This window comes from Dermacentor silvarum, chromosome 1, assembly GCF_013339745.2.
Source record: "Dermacentor silvarum isolate Dsil-2018 chromosome 1, BIME_Dsil_1.4, whole genome shotgun sequence".
In the NCBI taxonomy this organism is placed as follows: Eukaryota; Metazoa; Arthropoda; class Arachnida; order Ixodida; family Ixodidae; genus Dermacentor; species Dermacentor silvarum.
Window position 1 is genome coordinate 269,424,522 of NC_051154.1, and position 25,239 is coordinate 269,449,760.

General features: G+C 48.2%; 1 protein-coding gene across 1 annotated transcript; it reads left to right on the top strand.

Moving 5' to 3' along the window:
* Positions 1 to 23,403: 23,403 nt before the first annotated feature.
* LOC119440275 (uncharacterized protein K02A2.6-like) lies at positions 23,404 to 24,222 on the top strand. The gene has a single exon (XM_037705201.2). The coding sequence runs from the start codon at positions 23,404 to 23,406 to the stop codon at positions 24,070 to 24,072; it is 669 nt and encodes a 222-aa protein (XP_037561129.1). The 3' UTR covers positions 24,073 to 24,222.
* Positions 24,223 to 25,239: the final 1,017 nt, after the last annotated feature.

A 25,239-nucleotide genomic window follows, 5' to 3' on the forward strand; every position in this document is an offset into this window, starting at 1 on the left:
ATGTCGGAGCAGCACCGTTGCAGATTCAGTCAAGTGACCTGGCTGCACAGTTTTATGGCGAATGGCCTTATGCAATTCAAGGAAAGTGGCCTTCTGAAATGCCCATAAAAGACTGTCATTGGTTAATTCTCATTTTGTGTTTGACCCACTCACTAACCTACTATTACAACATTCCACAACAAAGTTTTCCAATTTCGTTTTTGTTTCTACTTTTTAAATAGTTCAATAAAATTTGACAAAAAATCAACTGCAGTGATAATGTGTCCACGAATATCTCCCCTTCTATAGCACAACTTATGACTCAAACGCGTGCATAAATGAAACAGTGAATCAGGCCCGTAGCCAGCAATTTTTTTCGGGGAGGGGGGGGGGTCGAGGCCCCACTCTGCTCGTACACCAGAATGCTTATTTAAGATGGGGGGGGGGGGTGTATTCATTCTCCAAACTGTACTATGTGCAATGAGACATTGAACACTTTGTGTGGTCGTGCCCAAGGTACTGCGATTAAAGGGACATTATTCTGGAGAATCTGCAAAAAAAAGGACCTTCTGCAGGCATGCCTGCGCCACTTTGTGTTCCTCGAAGGATCAGTTATGGCACACAAAGAACCTTCTTGTCTTATTGTATTCTTAAAGTGGCCCTGAAACATTTCTTGAAATGGTAAGAAAATGTTGCCAATCTGTCGCAGCTGCTGTGAACATGCGAGCCAAATATTACTGCACTTCATGCAGCAGGGAATTTACAATCTCATGTCAAACGCAATGAAAAATCGCTTGCTCTCGCTTCTGCAATGTTGTCACATTGAAAGCAGCTGGCCTACCAACGCTATTGACGGATTTCGTGATGACGAGAGCATTCTTAGTAATACATAATTCCTAATTTTGAGTTAATGCAATAGCAAAAGGGCAAAAATCATTTAATCTTTGCACTGGGCACAGCTGCATCAGCTGCGTGTGGCTTTAAGATGGCAGCAGCATGCTGCATTGTGTAGTATACAGGGGCTTTGCTCTCTTGGCTTCTCCTCTGTGTAGCTTCCAGCACGCTAGCAGGCAGGAAATAGTCTTGCATTGGTGTGGTAACTTCACTTATAGTTGGAGGATTTGAAAACTTTTTGCAGCATGAGATTCGTGAGACGACGTCCTTTAATAGTGAGGCCATCCTATGATTAGTTAAAAGCGTTTCAGGGTGCCTTTAGCAAGATAATGGTTTTATTGGCATGTGGTACAATACTGCAGTGATATTGTAAAAGACACTGGGAAGGAGCAGTTGCCAGCCTTGATTACCAGGCTAAGCCCGCCTGTTGCTACATCCCAACACCACTACTTAAATAAAAGTAACGTACTCTTGTAAGAGATTTGTTTGCAAACCATCTAACTGCTAATCATCTACTGCAAGTCGTGTGTGGATTAAACTATTTGCCAGTTTAATTTCACTCTACAGTAGCATTTTCATATACTATCTGCAACATAATTCTGAATGTCATTGTACAGCATAAGATTTTGAAAGTATTGCTTAAATTTGTAAAGTAAAGGTGACCGAGGTAAAAGAACGGCACATACTTTCCTATCTGAAACATCTTTATTGTAAATCAAGTGTGGCTTACTCACTTTTTTGTTAACTGTTGTATTACAGAGCAAACTTCTGGAGGCAGCCAGTGGTATCCAAGAGGGAAGGGACCTGGATTGCTGCGGTTACTGCAGCTACGGCTTATTTTATGTGGTCACCTTTTATACTGTATTTACAAATTTTGTAAAATCATTCTGCATGTCCTTTAATTTATTAGTCAATAAAGCCGCTTTCTCACAAGGTCAAGTTGTAATTTTTTTCTGCATGTTGTTATGCACATTTGCTTTGGATGTGTATTCCACATTTGATATATGTTAAAAAATTTTATGCAAGTTATTATAAATAATATAACGTAATGCTTCAATTTATTTTTCCGTTCTATACATATAGTAACATATGTACTATGAAGCTAGCATATGGATGCATGCTATGCTGAAGAAGAGGCCATTAATTTTGCTTACCACGTCTCAGTAGGATAACAATCTATAAATGCTGCTTTAATGACAGCTATGAAAGCCTGCATATTGTTTCTGAAGCCATTATACGTTATGACTTCAGAAACAATAAATATGCAGGCTTTTATAGCTTAATTAAGAATTTTGTTCGACATCCCCAGAATTCTGTTATAATTTATAACAGAATTCTGGGAACGTCTAATAAATACTTAACTTGTTCTTGTCAAGATGGTTTATAAAAGCCTGCATAATGTTTCCAAAGTCATCATTACACAACTCTGGGAACGTCTAATACAATTCTTGAAGTTGTTCTTGTCGAGATGTTTATTAGCCAACTTTTAGCGTAACGTTAGCAGGGCTTACTGAAGTACCTGTAGATGTCCACGGCTAGAAAATGTCTTGACCAGGACAGCTATTAGACTTTTGGATTATCCGTTCAAAACATCTTTTAAACATCAAATAGCTGCTTGTGTGTTTCGTGGGTAGGCTCTAAATATGACAGGCTCTCATTCTGCCATTACATGCGCCCTAAAGCCATTAAATAAAATGATTAGCACATTTTTTTCCAAATAAATGCTTCGGCATTCACAACTTATCCAGAAGGTAATGTCCACCAGTTGAAGAAGTGGAATACAGGGGCCAAAAAAAAAGTACACGCAAAAGAACGCTCGTTGCGGACAAGCCACGCTATTGCCATCGTGGGGAATTCGCCGGCCCATGTGCGGGGCAAACATGGCCATGATGAATGAACCAGCGAACTGCAATCTAACTATATATTCCCGCGCCGATACTCATGATGATAGTGGAAAGTGTTCTGAAATTATGTGGTCCAATCGACGCGCTAACATAATTTCTTGGTCACCATATGTCACCGCAGCCCCTGAGAGCCGCAGTCAACCCTGGGTTGGTAAACGTAAAACAATTCCAGTCTGTCTTTACTGCGATATCAATTATATGGACACCCAGGAGCATTTCTGCCATCATCGTCGCCGTGACATTCCGTATAAAGTCCAGGAGCGATAAAATCATCGCCGCGCGCCGTATGCTGTATGTGCAAGTGAAAGTATGCGAGGGTGAGCCGACGATGGCGGCTCAGTCTGATGCGTACAAGGGAGGAAGCGTGCGTCTTCGGTGACGCGCAAGGCACCATGGGGGGAGGGGAGAGAGGGGGACGTTCTCCAGCGGCTGCTGCATATGGCGCGGCAGCACGGGCCCTATCTTGGAAGCGATCTGCGGCAGGGACAGATTGCGAGTGCTCATAGCTTTGTGCACGCTCTGTTTTTGGCGCTTAGCTGGAGTTGAAACGAGAGGCAGCACGATTTGTTCGCTGCTGCTGCTGCGCTTACTCTCTCCAGCATTTAGACAGCCAGTTTCCTCGGTCATCGAGTCAGACGTGTTCATGTTTGCTTGCGTTTGCGTGACACCATGCCTGTTAATTTAGTTAGTAAGCGAATGTTTTACAAGTTTATAAGGCCGATAAAACTACTATCCTTTGTATAGCTGGCTACTAATTTGTTATCGTAATCGATGCTTTGCCTTTCGGACGAAACTGCGACTTTTTATTCCAAATCTGCTATTACCTCTTCGCAATATGCCAAAATGTCTCATCCCTCAACAATGTGGGCATAAAAACAGATTGGAATAATTTTATGGTATACAGGCGCATATACGCTGGCAGCGCACCACGCAAGCAGCCGCGAAGCAGGTTTTTCTTGCCACGGGAGGGATGGCTTCTGGACTGTTTTTTTGTGGTTTGCCGCGCGCCGCGGATGAAGAACACCAATGAGAGCGACGACCGCTTCTGTGATGTGCAGGCAGGAAACTGGTTTTATGCGGACCCGCCCGACCGCTCGGTTCGTATTCGCGTCCGGCGTCAGCCGGAAACTCGTTTCGCACTATAGTCTGCACGCGTCAGCTCCTGGACAGAGCTGACGGATAGTTTGAGATGGGGGGAGGAGTCTATGCTGCCACGTGACTGCCGCAACGGATGCCGCCAGTTGGTTTTAAGCCCCTCCATACAAATTTTCGCCGACCAAGCGGCGGTGGCCTGTGGATGAAGGGCTTTAGTTGGTGTGGCTGCCCTGCCACAGCTGCGCCGCGGATGAAGAACACCAATGAGAGCGACGACCGCTTCTGTGATGTGCAGGCAGGAAACTGGTTTTATGCGGACCCGCCCGACCGCTCGGTTCGTATTCGCGTCCGGCGTCAGCCGGAAACTCGTTTCGCACTATAGTCTGCACGCGTCAGCTCCTGGACAGAGCTGACGGATAGTTTGAGATGGGGGGAGGAGTCTATGCTGCCACGTGACTGCCGCAACGGATGCCGCCAGTTGGTTTTAAGCCCCTCCATACAAATTTTCGCCGACCAAGCGGCGGTGGCCTGTGGATGAAGGGCTTTAGTTGGTGTGGCTGCCCTGCCACAGCTGCATTTTGCCACCGCCGGCGCACCGCGCGCGTTTTTCCACTAGTTTGTATGCGCCGAGAGACAGACGGCCGCCCACTGAACCCACGGCAGTGTGCGCCTCCCTAATATCTAGTTCGCTCGCAGTGCCCTAAGCCTGCTTTTTGTTATTTTGCGCCTCAGCTAGGAAGCGCTGCGCCGCTCGGCCCACTCAACCGTATTTTAGTACACTCTAAATACAGCCGCCCTGGCCATTCCGACAGCCATGACAACAGCCGAGAGTGGCCGCGCGCACACCGGCCATTTGCCGGAAGCGCTGAAAAGTCCAGTGTTAAAAGCACAAAAATCACGAGAGACTGTGCGGGAAGCACCATCGTGCAGTCGGCGGAATGTGAATGGCTGCGCTCTTTTTCGGAGAACGAATCCGCTCGCTATTCACGGCCACTGCCGGAGCACACATGCTGAAGCTGTTCTGGGGCAGCGTGGCGCAATTTCAGTCAATTTTCTGTGTTTGGCGCAGTAATCTGCTTTGTATCAAAATGGCGCAATTGGCGCAACAGTCCCACCACTGCCTATAGGACCAATGCACTTATAGGGCAAATACACATATGGCAGCAGTACACTGATAGGTTCAATAATCCAATAAGCTATTGGTTTCTCTATCGACTTTTTTGCTAGGACAGACATGGCATATGTGCAACCTATATATAATTAATGAACCTGTACTATGTCCCATGACAGTGGGCCCTTTCTCCTCTTAATATGATTCACCGCATAACAAGTATGTACACTGATAGGTTCAATAATCCAATAAGCTATTGGTTTCTCTATCGACTTTTTGCTAGGACAGACACGGCATATGTGCAATCTATATATAATTAATCAACCTGTACTATGTCCCATGACAGTGGGCCCTTTCTCCTCTTAATATGATTCACCGCATAACAAGTATGTACTATCAGTGTCAAATGAAACATGAACAGCAGAGCGCGTGGCCTAAACGTAATTGAAGGTATAGTGCATGCCGTTTCTACGGCCAAATGCACTCAGCACGCCCACGCCGGCCACCGTCACGGCTACCAATAATACTGCGATGTGCAAGTTGACCAATTGAAAGAATGAATGTAGTGCACAAGCGGTAAACCGCACAAGCGAATCTATCTCTAATGATGATGGTGCAAACTGCACTATACACACCGCTGTTTGCATCTCATTTGACGCTGATAGCACTTATGGTTTCGTCGAAAAGTGCGACAATGCCCGTAGTAAACTGCAAAATTTTACCTTCTGTTTTATTATTATTTTCTCCCTTTCGCATATAAGAACCAAAACAGAAGCGAAAATATCTCACCATAGGGGGATCATGCAGTGTGGCAAAACTAGATGTGCGAGCCTGTCAATGGTGATGACTGGATGGCGCGCACTATACCTTCACTGATGCTTGGGCCACACGCTCTGCTGTTCACGTTTCATTTGACACTGATAGTACAGTGGCAAAGTTCATTTACCACTTTTACCTTTAGGTGCCTGCAAGAAATCCAAAAAAAGCATTCAGAAAATGACTTTTTTTAACTGCAAATCTAGGTAGTGAAATCTTTGGACATTCGAAATATATAGCATATAACATGGGGGGTAATAAAGCGAGCTGCGATCACATACCACAGCATCATAGACAGACAGAAAACTGCATAATATTAAATTATAGAAAAAAAAGGTTGAAGAACTTGGGAAATATACAGCTCTAATTTACCATTAATATTGTCAACAAATGAAGATATCTTCTTGAAACCTACAGATCATACGTAGTTACTTCTTTATGCTTTCTGTAGAGAGTTAGCTTTACTAAGTTCCCTATTGATTCACTAACCACTGAAAGGTAGCAATATTTCACAAGACATTGAACACACTTAAGTGTAACATGCTTTTAGCCAGGGATATACGGTAGGTCATCCCTGTTATTTGGAGTTTTTTTTTTATTGCAAGCTTGTATAACATTATTTTGGATACAAAGAATACGTAGTTATGAATAAATGCCAAATTCCCACACATGAAAAAAAATAAATTAGACAACGGTTGTCATGTAAAAATGTGCTACAAAACGTTACCAAAGGTTGATTACTTTGCCTTGTACATTAGAAGGTCATATCTGAGGGATCTTTACCTTTAAAGGTGTGGTGCTTGCAGGGGCACTGCCTGAACTTGGTCATACAGACTGCACCTTTATGATACAGAAATTTCACCATCTACAGTTGATTCTTACGTTGAGAACCTACACAAACTAAGTGAACAATCTTGTTCATCACCCTCAGGCTCACACACAAACCAAGACACCAGCAACATGCACAAAAATATAGGGCAATAAATTTTATAATTGTAGGCAAAAATACAAAGCTGAATGCAAGTAGTAAAATGAGTACGGGCTGGGTCTTCCGAACATGCTACAGTATAGACCACTTATGATGTAACCACTTATAGTGCAGGACTGGATATAGTACGGTCTTTTCAGACTCCCGTTAATTTTCCCATAGCACTCCATGTATACGCATACCGCTTACAGTGCAGCCGCGTGAGACGAAATACCGGTTATAATGCAGCTTCCGCGGGAAAATCTCGCCAACAAGGGTGCTAGCAAGCACGCTTCTCAACGAGGTGCGCCCACCGATGGGAGAGGAGATCAACGAGGGCGATGTGGAGGAGGAGCATGAGACGTAGAGCATGAGTCCAAGGGCGATAAAATCGTCGCCGCGCGCCGTATGTGCGAGTGAAAGCGCGCGGGGGACGCGCGCCTTCACGGAGTGAGTGAGTGTCAACTTTATTATTAGAAGGGGTAAGGGAGGCTAAGCTACGTAGGCTGCCAGGCTGTGTTTCATGATGGTGTCTTCAGCTTGTGCCAGGACCCGTGTCTGGATGTCTCGGTCGGTGCTGGAGAGAAGGGCCTCCCATTGTTCGTTGGTGGGGGGTGGTGAGAGAGCGAACGCACAGCAGAGAGCAAACGTGACTTCCATCGCGCGAAAGGCCGTGGGGGTATGGGAGCGAGGGAGGGGGGGCGACGCTGTGCTGTGGCACCAAATGCGTATCTTGCAACCGGGCACAAGGGGAACTGGCGATGCAATGTCCCACGCGAAAGGAGCAAAGCGGGAAGGCAGCATGGGAGAGAGGGAGGGGGGGGTGGCTTCTACTCTGCCAACAAATGCATTCGTGCCTGTGCCGGCTGTCGGCGTTGTCGCGCGCACCCTATCTTGACAGCAATCTCCACACGGCTCTGACCTTTGTATGCGCTGTGCTTACGCCGCTCAGTTTCCATTGAAGCAATAGACCGCACGAACTGTCGCTCGCTGCAGCGGCCGCGTTTCCCCACGCCCGCATTTTGACAGTGGTTGTCTGCAGTCATCGAGTCTATTCATGTTTGCTTGTGTGCATTGACACCACGCTTGTTAATTCAGTTAGTAAGCAAATGTGACAAGTTTATACAGCCGATAAAACTACTATCCCTACCCCTTATAGCTCTCTACTAATTTGCTATCGCAATTGATGCTACTGAGACATTTAAAAAAAATTATTACTTTGTCTGCTTCATGCGAAGATAGTGGGTATTTGGACATTAACCTTTCAACGTTCGTAAATTTAAATGGATGCAAAACTCCCAGTCGCACGCTCCGATTCTCGGATACATGCGGCTGCTTGGTCTACATGTTTTGCATACGTGCAGGGCTTGAAAATCGTTTTTGTTATAGTGCGGTACTGCTTATAGTGCAGCTATTCACGACTATAAGCGGTCTATACTGTATCACAAACAGGTTAATTATGTACTTATAAGGCACGTCGGGAAAGCTGGTCCAATCAACATTTGGGGTGATCATCTTCAAGTTTTACAGAATTAAAAAACTCGCCTGTGGCAAATATGCGTGATCCTAATCCTTCAGGTGGTTCAATCAAAGAAGCAGACATTGCTTGCACAAGAAATCTAACTCCAATTCAATCCAATTCAACTAATTAAAAACAGTACTAATTAACATTTTAATTATTTCACGGCACATACTACATATAATTAATTGTAGCCAATGAGTTCGCAAGGCATATTCACATAGAATGAATCTTCAGGATGACAACAGTTTCGAATTATTCATTGCCAAAGCGTGCGACTAAATACATGGGCATTTCAGTTACTTTTGTGCTTCAATGTATAAAAAGGTGTTTTGTCAAAACAGTAAGTGGAAGAACTGCTAGTTTTATGGCGCATATCTTAAAACAGGTGCAATCTTCAGAATTCGTTCCGTCGATAGGCCTCGCAAGCTCGCCATGCTACAATTAGTAAACTGCAATATGTGCCACAAATTATTAAGTTCATTGTTGAATTTTTGTCAATTGATTGTGTGTTTCGATTTCTCATACAATGCCCACCATCCAGCTCAAGGACTAAAATTATGCTATCAGCCACAAGCAATTTTTAAAAGTTATCTAAAACTTAAGAATGATCGCCTTGTATTACGCAGTTAAACCTGGATATAATGAAATTGACAAGTTCCCGAAAAACTTCTTTATAAAGAGGATTTCATTATATGCAGGTTCGGCACGAAAATTAAAAAAAGAAACGCTTACCGTATTTACTTTATTCTAACGTGCCCTCGATTGTAACGCGTACCCACTTTACGTTTTCGTCTAAGCACTCATCCTTGGAATGTCACACTAGCTACTGGATGCATGGACGCGTGTCGTTTCGCACAAGCGCGAGGCGTCGGAAACGAAGAGCGAGCAACATGATGGCGTCGTAGCTTGATATAGTGTCACCTAGTGTCAGGTTAGTGAAGTGAAGCGCAGAGACTTGCGGCAACTTCAACTGGAAAAGGAAAGTGCCGGCTTGGAGGACTAGGCCAGCTGCAGCAAGCGGCGGGATCAGGTTTAAATGAAGGGAGGGGGAAAGGTCACGGCCGTGGCGACAAATTCGCCGGGTCGATGGATGTAGGCCCGCCTCGCGCACACTCGCACGCACGTACATGTGCGCTCGCTCTCGCCTTGCAGTCGCCGTGAATTCGAGCGCGCCAAGCGCGACGCCTCCGCTTCGCATTCCGTCGCAACAGAGAAGGTGCTTCCGGTTGCTGCTCGCGCAAAAATGACAAAATTTTGGGCGAAATCTCTAGGTTGTCAGCGGGGAAAATTAGTTATTTCTAGGGGTTCTCCCCCTGCCACTTTGTTACATAGAGGTATCAAATACATGTGCTTCTATGGAGTAACGGCGGGGAATATAAAAACTCTGTTATATCCTGAAATTCGTTATATGGAGGTTCGTTATAAGCAGGTTTAACTGTATAATATATCCTGCTGCACAATAAGGGGATTATTAAGTGCATCATGCTGCTATGGCATTTAGCATGTCAATCGCAATGTTTCACACCACAACCACACATTGCCTGCTTGACAATAGCATTGCTTAACAATGTTCTGTGGAAGGAATAAACTGATTCGATTGCTTGACAGTAAACCGGAATAGCTTGATGGCACATGAAATATACTCGTAGCTTTTCCATTCACAGATTTTCTTCTGTTTTTCTTTCATCCAAATCCATTTCCTATCAGTTAAACCTCGATATAGCAACGTCGGTAATATCAGCAGTTTACCTCATTACATTGAAATTTCTTTATATGAAATTCGACCTTTATGTGAGTAAGTGCAGTTGTCGACAGATTTTTCTTACACGGAAAGGACTGCAAGTTTTTCCAAATTATTGGGCAATTAGAAAAAAACAAATTGCAATGAGAAATAAAATTTATTTAGTTGAATTTTAGAGTCGAAACCTGGGTCCGCTTCATTCTGAATTCTGCTGCAAGAGCCAGAGACAGCGCCACACAAAGCGTTCTGAGCAAAACTGCCACCCCTGGCGTCTCCACTCAAGCAAGTTCCCAAGCACCGTTACAACAAGTTGCCCAACGTAAAAGCACCAACGTCTCCAACCAGAGGGCTCACATTCATCGACCGACCGCGCTATTTCCTGCCAACTACACCGCAGAGTCCATCACCGCCAGATCTGCCTAAAGACTACAAGCTTGACAACTTCGTCCAAAAACGAAAAAAGTGTCTAACTTCACCGGTACTGACCTACCGTGTACCGCCGTGCCAAATATACCAGCGGACGCCATCGTGGCACCTACATCAAGAGCAAGACAGACATGGACAACCTGCTGTTCGAACAATGTGCAGGCCCAAGGAGACAATGAAAGGAACTCTTCTGACCACTCCTCTGGTCATCTGCGCGCCGTCACGTGAAGTCTGGCCTTCTGTTCCAACCTGGTGGGACGCCAGCAGCAACTGCAACTGCCGGCACCGCAGCAAGCTCGTCAGGTTGCTGCAGGCTCCAAAAGACGATTAGAGAGTATACTTGTTGCGCCAAGGAAAACATGCCACGAGCGCGACGAAAGCACGCCTTAACGGCTTTTCTCCGTCAAAACATCACCAGCCCTTGTCGTAGTATTCGCCGCGCGAGGTCCATTCGCCGCTACCCTGGCCGACATGGCCAACTCGTTCAAGCGCTTCCTGACCATCTTCGGCTACAAGCTGGACCACGAGTGAGGCAACCTCAAGGCTAGCCTCAAGAAGACCGACAAAGGCGGTGTGCCGGCCTGAAGCAGCGTTCGTTTTCCCATCGACAGCCTGCGTCACAAGAAAAAGAACGGCTTCGGAAAGTTGGACGACCGCAATGGCATGCTCCAGGAGTAGCCAGCCTCCGGGACCTACAGTAACTTGCCACGTAGTGGCAGGCCCACAGCCTTCCCTTTCAAAGCTTCAAGCCCTTAATCGAAAACCACGTTGTTGCCTTGTTCCTGGAAAGGCTACCTGTCCTTTCATCGTTAAGCTCACCTTCCTTCAAGATCCGCCCTTCTACCAAAATACTTCGGACTGTACTCCCGCTGTACCGAAGTCCTCCCAAGCCCCTGAATTCAGCCCGTTGTTCGCTTACCATATTTCAACCATATACGCCCGCATCTATTGACGTCGTATCTGATTTCGCGCACCGCAGTGTCTCTGTGCATGACCTTCTACGACGAGCTCGGCATTGGGAAACAGCTGCTTCGGAGGCTTTGGAAGTAGTGGAAGAAGGAATACCTTATGTTCCTGCACACTGCTCACCACATAAAACCTATACCATTATCGAACTTAAACCACGATGATCTTGTGGTCGTTGAGGACATTACCGTGCCGCCTCTGACATGGAAGATGGGCCGTGTCATCAAGACGTTTCAAGGAAGAGACGGTATCCCGCGGTCTTTGCTGATACTACTGTCGATCGACCAGCAGGACCAACGTCCTGTGCAGCGTATCTACCTTCTGAAAGCGCACACGCGCAACGCGACCACAGGAGTGTATTGAAAACTATAGAAGATGAAGAGGTTTAGAATGCAGGAGGGAGGGCTCGCGCAAGCGCCATCTTAGCAGTTGGTTCAATAAACCGCAACCGACGGACATCAGTCTCGGTCTTCAACAGCAACCAAAAATACTGTTTCATGCCATGTCAATGATATCTTCACAGCGGCGGTAAAATGTGATGCCTACGATGCTTTCATGTCCATTCTGCCTCCGCGGCTGATAGTGCGACCCGGAGTGGGACAATGCTATCCTGAAAAGTGTTGGCAGAGGGGAGCGAATCGCTTGTCTGCCTCTTGCTTCAACACATCTCTGAAACACAGGATTACGCGACCTCCAGCACTAAATGCACGTGATGACATACCACACGAAGCCACAGCCATCTCGGCTCACCCAAGCTTTACAGTTTGCACCCACCACAGAATACCTCAAGATAGAGCACACAGGCCATGTCCGTGCTTAGCTGTGCTGTAAGCTATGTGCAGCCATGGCTGACGAGAGCTTTTCTTGTATTTGCCCGAGCCAGAAAGTCCACAGACAGAGATCTGGGGCCTTTTGCTGGCGACTCTTGCTTCTAATGTGCGTTTGCCTAGGTGCTATGGAGGATGACGTGCTGTGCTCTGTTTAACTGCTGCTTAAAGGGGTCCCGAACCACCCCTCAGGCTTGGTGAAAAAAGTCTGCAGATAGCGTACGCTGCTGTGAACATTTCAGTCACGTTTTGCAGTCATGCGCGACGCGTGGAGCTCGTAAGTGGAGCGCGAAGTAACCATTCTCTCAAATGCTCTCTCTTCAACAGAAATTATGTTCCCTACTCTTTTCTGGACGTTTTATTTCGTTGTAAATGTCCAGAAAACGTAGCTGCTATTGGCCAAGAGCTCACATCAATTGAGAAGATAGCCTGGTCCGACCACATGGGTGCACGCAGGCGTGCGCTCAATCCTGGCAGCTCCTCGTTAGACGCCATGGCAGACTATTTGATGGTGCTTCAAAGAATGCACAAGTTGGATGTGGCTACTATCCATCAGTCAAGCTGGCAACGGACAAAGCCGGTTCAGGCCACTTAGCATGGTCTGACTGGAGCACTTGAGCGCAATCACGCATTCAAGCCCTCTCGTACATAAAGCAAACGCTGCACATACGCACTACAGTTGCATGTAGCTGTGGTTTGCTATGGAGCATAGATACCACGGACGCTGCGGGGTGCTGCCACAAGTCCCCTGGCTAAGCACACTGCGGCGTGCGTCGTAGGCGTCATAATCAGATGTAGTGGCGTCTGCGTTAAGATCCAAAATCAAAGTTGAACTGCGCACCACGGTGACATTCACAAGGCGGAGCTTTGTGGGCACGCCCCACACCATAGCCTTAGCAGCGCCGTAGCACGCCGTAGCCTTAGCAGTGCAAGGCATTGAAGAAGGAGCGGAAGCACCACGAAAGCCCTGTTTGATTGCCAGGAACTCTGCTGCTACTGAACGCATTGACGTACTTTTTGCGGCAAAGTATTTCTGAAATAGACAATTTTTTTCAACTAGAAATTCCTTTCTCCACTTCGATAAAAAGTGGTTCAGGGCCACTTTAAACGTCGGTCCTAACAAAATCATAACGGCTGATACAGAGTCCCTAATGCTGAAGCGGCAGCTGTTTGCTGTCAGTGGTTGCCAAGTCACTGGGGCGCACATAACATAAGGCTTGCTGCTTCGCAGTGTGTCTTCGGCACTCTGCCAGTGCCACGGCTGTCTGCGACAGGAGGACTACGTGCCACGTGGGCATGCTCTGTGTATGCGCCACCCAACAATGAACAAGAAATTCAGTATAACCTGCAAATGAATATTTTACAATAAAACGAATTCACACTAACAATGTGTCAATATTGATTGGTGTACAACGACTAAAGCCGCATCAATTTAAGCCGGTGACAGTGTAATTTTGTTATATTGAAATGTGCATAAAGACATTTTGCTGCATTAAGGTTTGAAAAACATCATGTTCTATGGACAAGTTGTACACAGTTAAATATTTCGTTATACATGTAGACCGTTTATAACGTAAGTCGCCAGAGTCGTGAATATCTGCACTATAAGCGGTACCGCACTATAACCAAAACAACGATTTTCAAGCCCGGCATGTATGCAAAAAATGGAGAACAAGCAGCCATGCGTATCCGAGAATCAAAGTGTGCGACTGGGAGTTTTGCATCCGTTTAAATTTAAGAACATTGAAAGGTTAATCTTCAAGTACCACAATCTTCGCATGAAGCAGCCAAAGTAATAATTAAACGAAAAACATGTCTCAGTTTCGCCCGAAAGGCATAACTGTTAAAACATGGGCGTGGGGAAACACGGCCACTGCAGCAAGCGAAGGTTCGTGCAGTCTATCACTTCAACGGAAACTGAGCGGCATAAGCACAGCGCATACAAAGGTCAGAGCCGTGTGGAGATCACTTTCAAGATACAGTGCGCCCGACAACACCGACAGCCGGCACAGGTGCGAACACATTTGTTGGCAGAGTAAAAGCCGCCCCCCCCTCCCTCCCGTGCTGCCTACCCGCTTTGCTCCTTTCGCGTGGGAGTTTGCATCGCCAGTTCCCCTTGCGCCCGGTTGCAAGATACGCATTTGGTGCCACAGCACAGTGTCGCCCCCCTCCCTCCCTCCCTCCCTCCCTCCCATACCCCAACGGCCTTTCGCGCGATGGAAGTCGCGTTTGCTCTCCGCTGTGCGTTCACTCTGCGTGAAGGCACGTGTCTCCTACGTGCTTTCACTCGCACATATGGCACGCGGCGACGCTTTTGACATCCTTGGACTCACGCTCTATGTCTCATGCTCCTCCTCCACATCTCCCTCGTTGATCTCCTCTCCCATCGGTGGGTGCACCTCGTTGGAAGCGTGCTCGCTACCGCCCGTGTCGGCGAGATTTTCCCGCGGAAGCCGCAATTCGTCTCATGCGGCTGCACTGTAAGTGGTATGCGTATACATGGAGTGCTATGGGAAAATTAACGGGAGTTTGAAAAGACCGTACTACATCCGGTCCTGCACTATAAGCGGTTACATTATAAGTCATCTATACTAGCTGTACAGATTATTTTGTTACATTCCCGTCTGTTATACAGTATAGACCACTTATAACGTAACCGCTTATAGTGCAGGACCGGATATAGTGCGGTCTTTTCAGACTCCCGTTAATTTTCCCATAGCACTCCTTGTATACACGTATCGCTTATAGTGCAGTTGTGGGAAACAAAATACCAGTTACAGTGCGGCTGCCTGGGAGTACGGAAGTCAGCGGAGACGGTGAACGCTCCCCTCCCCTCAAACGGGCGCCCCAAGGAGTGCTCGAGGAAGAAAGAAACGAAGTGGAGAAGGGCACGTGGTGCGAACGAACAGCCAGTGAGGCTGAAACCAGAACCTTGAGTGCGAGTCGCGAAATATCACGGCGCACATAGCGAGCGAGCACCACGAAACTGCCAACACTGGCTAACGCTCTGCTTCGCGATAACGGCAGTAAACGAAACTTCAGGGAGCGGGCGGCGCCGGCACATCACGGCGAAGGGCGCTGTGAGGGAGGAGGGCGGCAGGGAAGCGGATTTCGCCTCTGCAACTCCGCCGCTTCGATGGCTCCCCTCACGCTTGTTCCGGCGTAACGCAGAATCGGCGACCTTGCCAATTGAGAGAGGGTGAAATTTTTGCCGCATTTTTTTTTCTTTCTTTTTTTTGTTTTGTTCGCGCGCAACATTGAGGGGTCTCTCCTAAGCTTTTACTCTATGGCGGTGCCGGAGCAATGCCGGTCGGAGGCGCCGCCGCGTGAATTATTTCGAATTAACGATTCGACTGTAAATTGAATGCAAACATTCTAGCCGCATTCCTCGGCTGTCGCATACGCGTGGCGGCTCGGTGCACATGTTTTGCATATGTGCGGGCCTTGAAAATTGTTACTTTGGTTATAGTGCGGTACCGCTTATAGTGCCGATATTCGCGACTCCAGCGACTTACATTATAAGCGGTCTACACTGTATCAAGGTTTAACTGTATTGAGGCCCAACATACGTGGTTGGACATCTATGGAGAAGAATATATAAAAAGTTAAATACTTCATTACATCGAGAATTTCATTATACTGAAGTTCATTATATCGGGGTTTAACAGTATAAATGTTTCCTGCTTCGAAACAAAACTTTGTCGGCACCCTCTCTTCACGCTACTATTGTTATTGCTTCCCCCTGCATCTCTACACACGCTAGCCCAGTTTGACCCCTTACAAGATGCATGATGACCACTGATGAGAGCATTCTAAACAAAAAACTGAAGCAGTGCAGTCAGACAGCGGCAAAGTATGTAAAATACCTGGTAATAGTTCTCCCCATCCAAAGGCTGCACAGTGGGCTACTTGCATAACTTCCGAGTAGCCTGCCGCGAGATGAAAAGGGAGGTGCGAGGTGTGCCCAACTGCAACTTGTTACAATTACTTCTGTCAATGCAAAGCTAGACAGTTTTGTTCCAGAGCATCAAAAACCAACTCCTAAGCACATGCTGCCCATTCATCCAATAACATCTGTCTTTTTTTTCTATCCAACCGACATCAGAATGTACTTCTCAACTAGCAGGGTTCCATTGTCACAGATGGTCAGTGAAGTTTCACACTCAAATAAATATAGCACTGAACAAGCATTGCACATGTATTTTGTAGCTGTCGCTCTTCTGTTTGGGGGAAAAACCAACCCAAATGTACTAGCTTCTCCTAAAAGTGAACATAACTTGAGTCTTTCTTTCAAATAATGTTAGCGATGTCGTTTTCCCTTCTAGTGAGAGATGATTATATTGCAGCCTTGTAAGTGACATCAAGGCACGGCTGTGAGCACATAGCTATGCTTATTGCTTTAAACACTTGCAGCTCAGCTGCTAAACTCGTGAAAATGTTCTGTGAATGGAATTGAATCCTGGGGTTTTACATGCCAAAACCACGATTTGATTATGAGGCATGCTGTAGTGGGGATTAATTTTCACTGCCAGGGGATCTTTAGTGTGCCACCAACGCACGGCACATGGGCATTTTTGCATTTCACCCCCATCGAAAAGTGGCCGTTGTGGCCAGGATATGATCCTGCGACCTCGTGCTTAGCAGTGCAACACCATAGCCGCTAAGCCACCGTGGTGGGTAAATGCGAGTTCTGTGGACACGGTGCCATAAATGTAAGTAGAGAGTGGAACTTCAAGCATTCTTCAAAAAATCTGTGCTTTCATTCACTTCAAGAGGCACAGCAACTCGAAAATTAGCCGCACTCACATTTTTCCCAGCCTTTCAACGAAAACTGTGATAAGTCCTTCATTCGGCTCCATTTCTTGAATGTAACCTTGGAATGAAGCGCTGTGGCCATCTGAATCGTCAGTCATCCGCACCTATAAAAAAGATTATAACATTAATTTGCTTCTACAAGTCTGTATAGATACTAAGGTAGCCATTCACTGGCTGCAGTAGTACAGTCGACGCTGACGGAACGAACGAAATTGGCCGAATTAACCAAGGGGCAGAAAAAACACTAAAACACATTGCCAATTCATTTCGCAGTATTTGCCCTAAATTGAATGTGCACCCATTTCTTTATGGGTTGAAAGTAGAAAACTAATGTAAAAATGACATTAGAGCTCCTAGACAATGTAGAAATTGAATGTGCACCCAATTTTTTAGCACGAAAAACAGCATGCCTCCGATTTTGGCAATAAGAAAAAGACAAAACCAGTGGACTTTATTTTCACAAAATGGGAATTTATTTATTTAATGTCTATCCATAATCATTCTCAGACACTTTATTGCCGTTTTCATATGAGGAACCTTGACATGTCGTCCTCCATAAGGTCCATAGCACATTTTATATTCTGCATTTATAGAATGACTACACAACAATTGCAGATGAGATGGTGGCCCACACTTAAGACTAACAACTTCACTAGTTGATCCTGCAACGCAAGCGATCCTCCAGATTGGCAAGAACATGTGACTCAATCTGTTGCCGCTAGCTTAACAAGTAAAATGCCATAGTGAACAAAGATACTTTGCATTTGGGTCCCGTGAGCTAAATTGCTCAGAATGTTGGTGCTGTGTTATGCGAGACCACTAGCCAAGGGCAATAGTTACTCGAACCAAACTGCCATCTTACTTTATTCACGCTGCACAGACCACCCACTGTGCACACGTGTGTTCCAAGAATGTATCACATGTAAACCGTATACTATATCGACCAGTATGCCAAAATATGTGCACTCTGGTGAGAGAAACTTAAAGGGGCCCTGAAACACTTTCTGAACATCGTAAGAAAATGTTTCCGATCTGTTAACGTGGCTCCTGTGAACATGGGGGCCAAATATTATTGCACTGCATGCAGCAGGGAATACAATCTTAAGTGAAAAGCAGTGAAAAATCGTTTGCTCTTTCCTTTGCAATGTCGTCATACAGTGTAAATGCAAGCAGCGAAGCCCAGAACAGCTACTGGCTGATTTCATGGCCGCGAGAACATTTTCGCGAGAACAGTAATACAACTACAGCTCATTTGAGTTAAATAAATCAAAAATATATATATCTGCGATCTCAAAACAACAGAAAAACCATTTCATGTTTGCACTGCCGGTCTACACACAACAGTGGCACGTTGTTGCATCTGCTGCATATGGGCTCAGAGACGAAAAGTGTACCGGCATAGATACCACGGCCACCACGGGGTGCGATCACAAGCAGTCTTGCCGCCGAGATGTTCTACCTTTGGCCGGGGCCAGTGAGGTATTGGTGTAGCTTCCAACGCGCTAGTGGAAATGAAAGAAGAAAGCAGCTCATCTGTCCAATAACTACGTCTAACTTCGCTTGTGCTTGAGGGATTCGAAAAATTTTGGTGGCAGATTCGTGAGGTGACCTAATTTAATAGTGCTGTCATTTTATGATTACATAGTTAGAAAAGTGTTTCGGGGCACCTTTATTAATAGGTGGAGAGATTAGCCGAGTAAAAGGCTTCGCATGATACTACAGGTTTAATATGTAACAAGAGATCAACGGACAAGAGAAAAGAAAAAAATGCACACGCAATCCACTCGTACAAAGCCTCTGAAAGAGGCAGCAGTGAGCACCATGAAATGAACAAAGTGTAAAATGAAGTTTAATGTTAACCATCTCTATTCCTTTGGCTGTACCACAGAGATGGCGACGCTGCCTGCACTAGCTCGCCGTGATGTCATGGATTTTGGCGACAACTTCTCCAGGAACTCTGCTACAAAGGGAAGGGGACAGCAGTCCAGGATGGCAGAGATGTAGCATGATGACATTATGAAATCAGCAGGCATAGGAGACGGAGGCAGAAGACAGAGATGAACAAAGATCACTGGGAGAAGCCTTAGTCCTGAATTGGACGATGACTGTGGTTGACGATGACTGTGTCCCAATGTTCACCAAGCCATGGTGACATGCATTTTCTCATGCCACATGTATCACATTAATTTACTATAAGCTTATCATTTCTACACTTCAATTAAAACTACAAATAATTTCCTGTATGCTTTTCTTGGATTCGTTACGTTGTTTGTGCCTAACAAAAACCAGGTACCTCAGTTCCCCTTCTGTTTGTCCAGTGCATCACATAAGCCACTTTGAGCACAGCAATGCTCATCTGGAGATGGCATGCTACCATCACTATAGCTAGCCCCATACTCCCCTCACAACAGTAAATACCTCCTGTGCTATAGAAGGCAGTGGCATGCGAGGCCTGTACCGATAATGAATACCTGCTGTGCAGTGTTCACTCATACCATGTTATCTCGTTGTCACCAAGGCAAAAAAAAAATGCTGAGAAGTCAAGAAAACATGAATTTACTTTACTAAAGTAAAACTTTGCCTCTTCTCTTACTTTTCAGGTGCTGGCTTCCGTCTTGCACAATTGGCTGGTATCGGACATCGTGCAAGCTCCGAATATAGTGCAAACAGAGGCAGCTCAGGGCAGCAGGTGATGCATGCAAGCATGTACATGAGCTCCAACGTGGTCAAGCCGTTGTCGTCATTTCTTTGTTGTCATGCTGCTGTCATCGGTTCGCAGCAGTGTTCACTCTGCTGTTGTCACTGTGTTGTCATTTCATCAACATTACGGGGCCATTTTTATCCAGCATCATTGGTCCATCGTTGTTATTCCATCGTCATCATGCAGGTGTTGTCTACTGCTGCCGTCATTTCAGCTTCATAACTCAATGTTGCCATGCCGTCATCATCATACAATCGTCATTCCAGCGTTGTCATCCCATTGTCATACTGTCTTCATCATGCCATCGTCATACCACTGTCATCGTTCCAGCTTTGTCATGCCATTGGCGCCATGCCGTTATGGTTGTTCCATCATCGTCATGCATGGTATCCGCACGTTAGAGTGCCCCAAGTTTATGTTGAGCAATGCATTACCCAGTGGAAATGTGTCCAACTTGGTTGTGTGCTGTCTACACTTGCAAATAGTCATTAAGAAACAACAGCATTCTTCGCAAGCACCAATGAAAGCTTCACTTAAACCAATTGCCATAGCACGCAGTATCCAATTTTTTTTTGTTTGCATACTACTGCCAGCTATACTCCGTTTCATACATAGCAGGCAATGCTACAAGGGCTAGTGCATATTTTCTCACTGCTCACATGCGTGACCAAAAAAATTGTGCGTCACATATGAATGAAATATTATGTATGCATAATGTTATTCAGAATAAAATTAGGTCTGATACATTTATGTAGCTGTGACGATCATTCCTATGATCGCTAGGCTCAGTGACCGCTAGGCTCAGTGACCCGCCAAAGCTTGGTGGGCAACATTGGTTCACCGCATGTAATAAACATCGCGAGCACAGCTGCTCGGCTGTCAGTCATCGTTCACCACCACCATGCTGCGCGGCGTATCTGAGACGGGGGTTCCTCGCCCCCCCCCCCTTCGTTCACGGTCCGGGGCGGATTGTGACACTAGCGACAAAGGAAGCCCACATGTCGACCCAAGCCACCGAGAGCAGCGAAACGCCATCCCCCGTTCCTGCCGCCATGTCGCTGTACATAAGGCTCTAGCTGTTCGAGGGTGATGGGTCCGCCTGGCCAGCCTACGAGGAACAAGTTGACGTGTTTTTCCGGGCGAACGACACACCCTAGGCAAGGCAGCGGGACATTTTCCTGGCCAGCTGCGGGACCCGCCTCTTCAGTCTCCTGCTCGACCTTCTCAAGCCGGCCACACCACATGTCAAGATGCTGAGTGAGCTGCTCAACACACTGCGGTTGCATTTCAGCCCGGCACCATCAACGTTAATGGAGCGTTTTCGCTTCAACAACTGAAGCCGCCGCGAAGGAGAGACCCTCGGCCAGTTCGTCGCTGCGTTACGAGGGTTAGCGAGCGCCTGCGTCTTGGAGGACCAGCTTGACTCGCTGCTCCGGGACCGTTTCGTCTGCGGGATAAACAACCCCACCATGCAGACACGACTCCTGGAGCTTCCTGATCCCTCGCTGGACGACGTTGTGAAGGCAGTGCAGGCAATGGACGCTGTGGCCAAGGACGCCGGCGAGATTGCATGCGTGACTGGCTCACCATCGATGGAAGCAACGGTCAACAAGATGACGACTAAGGGTGGTAATGTGCAGTCGCTGCCATGGTGACCACTCCCCCTCACAGTGCCAGTTCTCCCAAGCACAATGCTTCACGTGCGGAAAAACTGGGCACGTCGTACGGGTTTGCCGAAGGGGGAGGACGAACATCGGACAGCAGCAGCAGCCTGGATCAAGCCCAGGTTCCACACAAGCCCGCGGTCAGGGTAGCCGTCGCAAGGGTTCGCGACAGGGACGTGCGGCAGCAGGCTCGGGTCCTTCCGCGGCCAGGCTCCACGTTGTGGCCGAGAACCCGCCAATCATCGACATGTGGCACACAGGCCTTGTTTCGTCGTCTGTGCCATCGTATCTGCTGACCGTTGAAGTCTGCGGGCACCCAATTTCCATGGAGCTGGACACAGGGCCCAGCGGCCAGCGGGAAACTCTTCAAGCGTACTTTCTCCTGACGTGTTCGTCGAGGCTTCAGGCGTGATGCTGCGCAGCTACTCCGGACAGCTCTCGCAGGTCCAGGGGCAGGCCCAGGTCAGCGTTTGCTATGGTGACAGGGAGGCAACCCTTCCCCTTTATTTAACCAAGGGGTCATCACCGATGCTGCTGGGCTGAAACTGGATTCACGCATTGGGCCCTCGGTTACCGTAGTACCAAGAGGCCGTCCTACATGTGGTTATAGACGTCCCAAGCCTCCCGACCGATTTCAAGTCCCTGTTCCAACCGGGGGTGGGCACATTTGCCGGCACGACGGCTAGCATTTACGTTCCTGAGGGAACCCGGCCTCGTTTTTTCAAGCCTAGCCCACTGCCGTTCGCCCTGAACGACGGGGTCACCCGGGAGCTGCAACGGTTACAGCGAAAGGGCATCTTGGTGCCCGTCAAGACGTCTGAGTGGGCGGCTCCAATAGTTCCAGTCCTCAAGCGAGATGGCAGTGGCAGGATCTGCGGGGATTTCAAGGTTACCATCAATCCCTGTTGCTACCGTTGAGGAGTACCCGCTGCCTCGAATTGAAGATCTCTGGTCAGCGTTGTCCGGGCAACAGAAGTTCACGAAGCTCGACCTCAGAGACGCTTACCAGCACCTGGTGCTCCAGGATGCCTCCCGGAAGTACGTCACGATATCGACAACCTTGGGGCTCTTCCAGTACACGCACTTACCGTTTGGCGTGGCCTCAGCCCCGGCCATCTTTCAGAGGGAGATGGAGAACCTCTTCAGGGCCATTAGGCACGTAGCAGTGTACTTGGACGACGTCCTGGCACAATTGCAGGACGCCGGTCTCAAGCTCAAGCTGGAAAAGTGCGTTTTCCTGGCATCCAGCGTTGAGTACCTGGTACATGTCATTTCCCAGGCTGGCCTGCCCCCCGCCCCCCGCAAAGTTGATGTTGTGCTCAAGGCACCAAAGCCCCACAACAGGAAGGAGCTTCAGAGCTACCTCAGCCTCATCAACTTCTATAGGAGTTTCTTGCCGAACCTGTCGGCGCATCTACAGCCCCTCCATCTTCTACTTCGAGATGGCCAGCAGTGGACCTTGAAGAAGGAGCAGGAAGTGGCAGTCCTGCGCAGCAAGGAGCTAATCACCAAGGCTCCAGTACTGGTGCACTTCGATCCAGAAAAGCGTGTCGTCCTTACAGTAGATGCGTCGCCGTTCGGTGTGGAAGCCGTCCTGGCGCACCGGGACAAGGATGGCCAGGAACGCCCTGTGTCGTTTGCTTCCCGTCGGCTTTTTGCTGCAGAGCAACGTTACAGCCAGCTGGATAAGGAAGGCCTGGCCCTCATGTTCGGGCTCGAGTGCTTTCACCAGTACCTGTGGGGCAGAAAATTTGAGGCGGTCACGGACCACAAGCCGCTGCTGGGTCTGCTGGGGCCGTACAAGGTGGTTCCCGTGCTGGCATTGTCTCGAGTGGTACACTGGGACTTGAGGCTTGCGGCCTACAGCTACCGGCTGGTCTACTGACCGGGAAAGGACCTGGGACCTGCTGATGCCCTTAGCCGCCTGCCCCTGCCGGAGGTGCCAACTGCTGCTCGAGAGCCTTCTGAACTGTTCATGCTAGAGCACGCGTACCTGGAGGTACTCTCGAGATCTGCGGTGTCACAGGTGACCAGCTGGGACCCAGTCCTGTCCCAGGTGGTCAAGGCGGTGTCTCGAGGGGAGGAGTTGGTGCAGCAGGCTTACAGCCACAAGGCTGCCAAGCTGAGCCTACAGCAGGGCTGCCTACTGTGGTGTTCCAGGGTGGTGATCCCACAAGGTCTCCGGTCCAGGGTCCTGCAGTTGCTGCACGCGGGTCATCCTGGTGTAGAAAAGATGAAGATGGTGGCCTGGTCCCACGTTTGGTGGCCTGGCCTAGACCAGGACATCAATCACATGGTGCAGAGCTGCCAAGTCAGCCAGGAGCACCAGCGGGCCTCACGTCATGTGGAGATCACCCCCTGGCTGTTCCCAAAGAGACCCTGGTCCTGCTTGCATGTGGATTTTGGGGGTTCCTTCAAGGGCCACTACTTCCTGGTAGTGGTGGACGCCTTTTCGAAGTGGGTGGAGGTCCTACCTGTCACCACTCCTTCAGCAGGCGTGACCATTGCAACGCTGCGACAGGTCTTCGCCGCCCAGGGGTTGCCGGACGTCATTGTGTCCGAGAGTTGCCCCTCTTTCGCCAGCACAGAGTACCTGGCCTGGCTGACGAAGAACGGAATTCGCCGGATGATGGTTCCGCTGTAACACCCTGCTTCAAACGGTGCAGCCGAGTGGGTGGTACAGACAATCAAGGACAAGCTGAAAAAGAGTAAGGCTGGAGATTTCCGGACACAGGTTGCCCGGGTACCGCTTCAGTACTGGACCACGTCCCATGATGTCACTGGCCGTGCCCCCTGTGAGCTCCTGCGGGGTCGGATGGTCAAAAAACCCTTGGACGTCCTGCATCTGGACCTCCGGTCCATAGCGCTCCTGAAACAGCTGAAGCAGAAGCTGACCGCTGACCAAGGGTGCCATCCCGGGCCTTTGCCAGAGTTGGGAATTTCTGTCCTGGTCCACCCTAGTCCACCGGACAGGTGCTATCTCCTGCCAGCGCCTCATCGCTGCTCGTCCGCATGCTGGACAGGAACACATGGCACCGGCACGCCGACTATGTTCGGCCTCTCCTCGTGACCCAGTCTGCAACCTCGGGCGCCACTTCGGAAGCCCAGCCTGCAGGGGGGTCGACGGTCGCTGCCAGCGAAGCACCAGAGGCGGCAAACGTCGCCAGTTGGGCGTTACCCGTTGGACCACTACCAAGTTCGGCATCATTTTCGAGGCCGGTCAATGCTGACCCTCCAGACGGAGCAAGACTGGCTCAGGGAGCACCCGGCATTGCCACGCCCGGATCGTCAACACCTGTGCTCAGGTGGAGTACTCGACAGCGGAGGCCGCCGTACCGTTACTCGCCTGGTTAACAGGCATTTTTTTGTTTGTTGTTTGTGTGGACAAACAAACTGGGGGGTAAGGAGATGTGATGATCATTTGACGTGACCCCGGCCATATTCTTTGTTGGCCCGCTAGGCTGAGTCGCCCGCCAAAGCTCGGTGGGCAACATTAGTTCACCGTATGTAATAAACATCGTGAGCACTGCTGCTCAGTGGTCAGTCATCGTTCACCACCACCACGCAGTGTGTCGTATCTGGGAAGGGGGTTCCTCGGCTCCCCCCCTTCGTTCACGATCCGGGGCGGATCGTGACAGTAGCAAAATATGAAATATTTATTACATGGAAGGCATCGGAGATCTGAACCTATTTACCACCAAACGAGCAGAGTGACATGTTTCTACAACAGTGGCCACAGTGCATTGCTCGCGCTCATGATCAAAGCAGCGTGAGCCACACATTGAAAGCAAAAAGGTGAATAATACGGCAT